The sequence below is a fragment of the Columba livia genome, chromosome 1 (assembly GCF_036013475.1).
Source record: "Columba livia isolate bColLiv1 breed racing homer chromosome 1, bColLiv1.pat.W.v2, whole genome shotgun sequence".
Classification (NCBI taxonomy): domain Eukaryota; kingdom Metazoa; phylum Chordata; class Aves; order Columbiformes; family Columbidae; genus Columba; species Columba livia.
Window position 1 is genome coordinate 172,932,269 of NC_088602.1, and position 7,072 is coordinate 172,939,340.

Here is a 7,072-nt window from a genome sequence, read left to right on the forward strand (position 1 = left end):
CAGTGCCCAACACAGCAGGACTCTGATTTCCCAACCATATATCTCCATGTGTAAATAGTAGTAAATAATAACTAATGTAACTACTAATGCTGCTGGAATATAGTTACCAGACACTGGATAGGCAAACATTCCCTTAAATGAACCCTATATTATAATGGGAATTATGGCACCTTCTGGAAAAATATGGCCTTTTCCGTTTAGTACAGTTGACTGGTCAGCGGAGTCATACCCTTTTGCATGCATGATTGCAACTGAACAAATTGAGTATTTTAGCTCATTCATTCCTAGGAGACTAATCCCCCAATGAGTAACTATTTGCATATCAGGAAAAATTTATATCCAGAGAATTTTTGATCATATGAGTTACAGCTGAAAAAAAACAACCCTACTAAATCAGTACCATTAATTTGGCAGAGGATTAATATGATGCTTTGTGCGTAAGAATTTATCAATAATATCCTCACCTATTTTCAATACAAAATATGCAGATTTAGTGATGGTATTGAGTAAGGCACAATTTTGACACCATTAGTTAAACCTGATCTGATCTCCAATCAAGAAAAGTGGCTTGAGTTTCTGATCAAGCTGATCAAACCCTTGAGATACTCATGATTACCACATTGATTAAAACTGGTGGTTCTTTGTGATATGGAAAAGCAGTTGTATTTTATTAAAAAGTAATAATAGAGGGAGTAAGAAAATATTTTGCCCGCTTTCTCGTTTTGATCTTCTATGACTCACTATAGTGACAGCTCAGCTTCCAGGATCAAACGGCTACACAGGTGGAAAGATTATCTTCATTGATACTGAAAACACTTTGTATCTTTTGGACTCTTGAAAGCTACAGGTATGGTGAACTGGAAAGACAGTTCATTTTGTTATAAGCAAGTAGGAGGCTCCAGAGAGCTTCATACATGTAAAACATTATGACAGACACAGAAAGTCTGGAGAGCACGGTGTGTAGTGGCCCACAGGCAGTGACTTTCTTCTCTGTCATTTGATGTAATCCAACCTGGGAAAAAAGGGAGTTAGGATTTTATTTTAACATTTTGTTGTTGTGTTGTTTTGGTTTGGGTATTTTGAGATCTAATGTACTTTCTTGGTAATGATACAGGTGATAGAAGCTTTTCCATTTGCTTCAAGAAAAATTCATCTAAGTACTAAACACTATTTTTAACACTTCATATCTGTGGTAGACTGCGTATAAATAGGTTTTGCTCGCAGCTAAATTGCTAGAGTGCAGAGATCCATCTGTCAGCCCCCCACCTGCCTCAAACCCTAAACATAAAACAATGATCATCACGAGCTCTAAACTATCTTTAGGGTATGTGGGACAGCATGAAGAGAAAAAGTCAGTCTTCTCTAGGATAAAAATAAATGCTCTTCTTTGTTTCGCTATAGTTCTATTTTGGAATGGAGTTTTATTATTTTCAGAGCATGGTATGTACAAAGAGAAATCCTTAACTTTCACTAATGTCAGCCGACCAGATCGTCTCCGCGACATTGCTGATCGCTTCAACGTTGACCACGATGCAGTACTTGACAACGTGCTGTATGCACGTGCATATACCAGTAAGAACATTATTGCAAGTGGCATGATATCTGTAGTTTTTTTCTCTAACAAAAGACATTGTGAGCTTGTCTGGTTTTGACGTTGTACACTGAACAGACAGTGTAAGCATTCCAGCTCTGCTGAACTACATAAACAATCAAGTTTTGCAGTTTGATGCAACATTAAGTGAACTTTGGCATGTATCTGATGAGCATCAGCATAGCATCTTAGTAAGAGAAGCACCAATTAATGTAGCCTGAATGTAAGCTAATTCTATAAATGCTGTTGAGAAATTCTCACTCTGTCACAAGATACTGCATTAAAACTTCAAGGAAGTTTTAAATGGGACTTTTATTTTGAGAGTACAGTCTGAACATGAATAAAATGATTAATACAATTTCTGTGCATAATTCAACATTAAATTCAAATGTTTATAATGCTTTTCAGTTCTTAACACAACAAAAAAGTTGTCTTCATGCATAGGTTTGTTGTGCAGCTTTTCACAAAGAAGTTGTGTTAGCTGAGTGAGTGGAAACTGGAACCTGCAGAAGCACAAGCACTGCTGGTTATTGTAGGGGTAGCTTGTTGTTGGACACTGGATCTAAAACTGCTGGAAATGAAAATACAAACAGTGCAATGTTTAAAGTGGGATTTTATATGTTAGGCTTCTGCTGCTGCAAAGCTCTTTCTGGTCCTAATATATTTTGGCAACTGTACATCCCACCAGGTGAACACCAGATGGAATTGCTTGACTATGTAGCAGCCAAGTTCCATGAGGAAGCTGGTATCTTCAAGCTACTGGTACAAGACTCATTTTTTTGTGTGTGCTTACCTCTTTCAGAATACGTTTTCCTATTTTCTTTCACTATATTTACTTATCTAGCATAATTACAATGCAGATCATTGACTCCATAATGGCACTTTTCCGTGTGGATTTCAGTGGTCGTGGAGAGTTGGCTGAACGACAACAGAAACTGGCTCAGATGCTGTCAAGGCTCCAAAAAATATCAGAAGGTAAGGGAGGCATTGCAAAATTTGGAAAACATGGACTGGAGTTACTGAAACAGTAGCTGTTGGTTGCATGACCACCTGGGAGTCCGAGAGTATTATCAATCAGGCATTGGCCCAGGAATCTTTCCTCACTTTACGTATCTGTCAGTTAACAAAAAGATCAAACTGATGTATTATTACGGGATGACACATTAAGGATTCTTTAGAACTATTCAACATTTAGAGTTTTCCTAGAAATATCATTAAGAGAAGTTCTAAATGAGAGAACAGATTGTAGAACTGGGCAAATATCCAGTAAGAGAAATTGTCTTTCCTAGATTTTGACAGTCTAAATAACCAAGAAACAGGAAGAACAGAAAAAAAGGATGAAGGCACAAAGAGATAGGAAAGCCGTGCCCTAGTGCTTTGCAATGGTCTGAGGGATGATGACAGGATGAACAGGGTCCCTCCTCTTTGGAATGACTCAGAAATATTGATGATCAATGAGAAAATGTTTTGTCATGCAGTAAATTAAGAAAATAAAAGAAAAAAAGAGGTACAGAAAAAGGGAGGTAGAGGAGGCTGAGGGCAGGGAGCCAACAGAGATGGGAACTAAGAAAGACTTATTCAGTGAAATTCTGAAAAGTGCACATTTTTCGCACAGGTATTACAGTTGAACTCACACAGGAGCAAATTTAGGCTGTCTCCTGACTAACTCCAGCCATGAGACATAAAGAATATTTGCTTCTCTTTAATTTGAAATTTGAAGTGCTTCCGCAGCAGCAGCCTTGCTTTTACCATTGATGGGAGAATATTTTGGAACTCTAATTGGATATAGTCCACCTTCTTTGCATTGTATTGCAGAATACAATGTGGCTGTGTTTGTGACCAACCAGATGACTGCTGATCCAGGAGCCACTATGACGTAAGATACCTTTTATCTTTCTCTTTATTTCAAGTTTCTTCTCGTTTGTGTTACTGATGTAACAGAGATGAGAACTGAGATTGTGTGGAGAAAGAGGCACTGAAATGGAGGTTTGGATGGGTCATTGGTCTCTCCAGTATGATGGATCATTAATGGATGACACCTATATGTTTCAGTGTTTGTAATGAGTTTTTTTATATTTACCTGCTGCCTGGCATGATGGCTTCTTTCACTGTGACTTGAATGAAGCAAACAAGCCATAAAAAGCACTGAAAAATCAGCCCATTTTCTTCTGGAGTAGCTTATCTATGTATAGTTTACGATGTGTATTTCTTGAACCTCTTGAATTTAATGAAAGGAAAATTAAGACAGCACTGAGCATTTGAACATCCTATCTTGAGGCAAGTGTGTTAAAGTCCCTTTTTGATATATTTACCTATTTATTATTCATCACTGCGTTCAATATGCTTCATCTGAAAATTAAACACAGTATTAACCTACGGAATTTGTGCAGTGAATCACCCACAGTTTTCTTGCTAATTTAGCTTTCAGGCGGACCCAAAAAAGCCTATTGGGGGTCACATCCTTGCTCATGCTTCAACTACCAGGATTAGTTTGAGGAAAGGGAGAGGGGAGCTGCGTATTGCGAAGATATACGACAGGTAAATCAGTTTTCCTTCACAGGAAAGAAGCTGTGATATGAGCAACCATCGAGCAGTGAAGTTCGTGGTACTGAAACTTAACGGCTTGACCGTCAATTCAAAGTTTCAAACTAACCGCATTTCTGAATAGTAAATTGAGAGAAGATCTGAAAGGACAAATGAATTAATGGACTTAAAGTTGTCTTGCATATCATATACGTTAAGTTACATAATCTTTCATCATAAATCCTATTAGATGCGCATCTCTTAAAGAAGAGCATCACGTAGTTTGTCAAGACTGGTGGTCCCTTGGCAAGAAAATTGCAGAGCTGTTAAATTACTAAATTTTGCTGACACAATTAGTATCAGTTTACCTAGAAAGCTGTGGCAGACTCAAGTAATTAAAAATAGTACTAGTGGAACTGCATGGAGAGACCAGTGTTTCTGGTCAGGAACTAAGAAACTGAAATGAGAATTTGCATGGATAGAATCTCTCCCTTTCCTGCACCTTCTCCATTCCCCTCCCTTGTGTTTGTCATCTTCCAAGAGGTGGATTTACATTTTTTGATCTTGATAATATTGATAACATTCTACAGTTTGCACATAAAGATACCAAAGTATTCCAGGTTGCTTACATTTACAACATTTTGAAGACTGCTTCTCAACTGTAATTAACATGGGCAAACCCACAAGTTCTTTGTTTCCTTTATTTTTTTCACAGCCCTGAGATGCCTGAAAACGAAGCCACGTTTGCAATAACTGCTGGAGGGATTGGGGATGCCAAAGAATAGGCAGAAAACCAATGTAAATGTACAGCTGAAAACCACGTGGGCAGCTGGAATGAAGATTTGTTTGTGCAAGGTCACTGACTGCCTGGCTGCATTTCTGCCTTTCGTGAAACATTTGAGATATTTCGGGAGTACATTGGGATGAACTCTGTACAGTTCAGTTATATTGATCTGAATAGAACTTGGTTCATTTAGGGTCTTAATTTTTCAGTCGGACTTCCAGCAGACAAAGATTTAAGAAATAAGCTTGTGAATTGTTCAAATAATCCTTTTTGTGTATTTTGTGAAAATCAAAGCTGTCCTTCATATGCAGTTAATACACTCTTTTTTAGTTACTTTCAAAGAGAAGGTCAATGTGGTAGAATTTAATAGTGGAAAATGGAACAGAAATGGAACAACCTCAGTTATAAAATTGACATAAATAGATGGAAAAGACAGTGGCAGGAGGAACAGCCCAAGAACTGGATGGACTCTCATGTACCATAGATGGTATAAGTTATTTTAACAAATATGTTTTCAAGCATTTTTATTTTTACTAGCTAATTTTTGTACTTTTATTTAGCATTTTCTACTTTCTGAAGAGAATGTTTTAAAACTGTTCTTATTGAAGTAAAGATTATGAATTAGAACAGCACTCTGCTTGTGTTTGGCTGCTTTGAATCAAACCGTGCTCTCAATAATCTCACTGCTCTTTCAGGAGAGAAATAAACTGGGTGCAACCCAATATTCTAAAACCTTTTGTCTAGTTCTTCAAAGAAACATACTTCACATAATTGCTTTGTCGGCCTCCTAACAGGAGTAGGAATATTAAATATTATTATAAAAAGCATAGGGAAACAAACGCAATGGATAGAGAGGGTCTGGCCAGACAGCACAGGCATCGCTCCAAACTAGCCAGAGTTGTACATCACAGGGGGTGGGTGAGAAGGTGAAGCCAGGAGTAAAGAAACGAGGGATTCGGGGACAAAATACCAATTCAGTTCATGTTACCTCCAGTGCTGGTGGAATTGCTTTTTTAAAAATAAACACAACAATTTATATATTGCACACTTTAAGGGAAGGCCTTACTTTGTCCTGTTGTATAAAAATGCTGATTAGCATGGGACTAACTTTTGTGTCTGGTTAGAGAGCTTGTCCTGATATTTTTTCTTTTTGATTAATGCATGTTAGGTAACACAAAGTAAAAAAGACAGCAATGACCCTAAATTCATCCAAGAAAAACCTGACACTGTAGCCAGGTTTCACCTTGTTTGTCTTCCTTGAGTGGTTTCTTCTATTTGCTATTTTTCCTGAAGTGCTGTTTTTCACAGAGAAGTCTAGAGGGACAAAGGCTGGGAGGTCGGCTGGTCTGAGAGAGCCAGGAACAGATCAGCCATTGTTATTTCATGTAACATCTAGTTCTACGTGTGTACCAGTCTCTCCCACACCGGGCGCTCACGTCTAACAGCCACGTACCAAGTGTCACCTATAGTGTCACTTGGCTCCCTTCCACCTACTTAGAAAGGCCCAATTTTCTTCCAATATTTTATTTTAAGCACAAAGATTGCTTTTTTTTTCTCTTTCTGACACATCCCATACATACAGCAAGCAAAACTAGAATGGTAAACGATCGGTGTCTCATTTTGGGCTGTTATTTCTTTCAAGGGTCTGAAAGTGAAGCAGCTGCTACAAGTATATGCACAGCACTAAGGAAGGCACAGAATTGCCTCATGGCTTGTTTTATATTTTAGCTAGGAGCCTCTGGTTGATTTGGGTATCAAACGCCAGCAGGCCACGGACAAACAGGGTGCCCACACTGTGCGCGCTGTCCTTCGATACTTCAAATCATTTATTTGTATACTGCCACAGTGGGGAGTGACTGTGTACCAGTTTACTTTCTGGAGAGGTTGCCATGAACCTCCTGCAGCTGCGGAGCAGTGTGTGTGACCCGCCGCTGCACGGTGGGGCCGCTTTTGCCATTCTCTCCCGGCCTCCAGGCGCTCAGGCGAACGCAACCATCATGGCCGCTGTCGCTCCTGCCCCAGCGCCAAAATCCCGTATGATCTGACAGGGAAACAAGCGCAGGAAAACCCAACCCCGCCGGACCGGTGCGACCCCGCCGCCGCGGAGGCCCGAGGGGCCGCTCCCGTGTCGCAGGGCCGGGTCTCCGCGGTTTCCCTGCGCTCCTGTCAGCCTC

The 7,072-nt window shown here is 39.5% G+C and overlaps 1 protein-coding gene across 1 annotated transcript in view; it reads left to right on the forward strand.

The window, feature by feature from the left end:
* DMC1 (DNA meiotic recombinase 1) overlaps positions 1-5,742 on the forward strand; it is a 28,853-nt gene extending 23,111 nt beyond the window's left edge. The window contains exons 12-18 of the mRNA XM_065053180.1: positions 747-819; positions 1,481-1,572; positions 2,280-2,353; positions 2,452-2,566; positions 3,407-3,467; positions 4,013-4,129; positions 4,830-5,742. Of these exons, the coding sequence (XP_064909252.1) occupies positions 747-819; positions 1,481-1,572; positions 2,280-2,353; positions 2,452-2,566; positions 3,407-3,467; positions 4,013-4,129; positions 4,830-4,899 (602 nt within the window). The 3' untranslated portion in view covers positions 4,900-5,742. The remainder of the gene's footprint in view (positions 1-746; positions 820-1,480; positions 1,573-2,279; positions 2,354-2,451; positions 2,567-3,406; positions 3,468-4,012; positions 4,130-4,829) is intronic.
* The last annotated feature ends 1,330 nt before the right edge of the window (positions 5,743-7,072 follow it).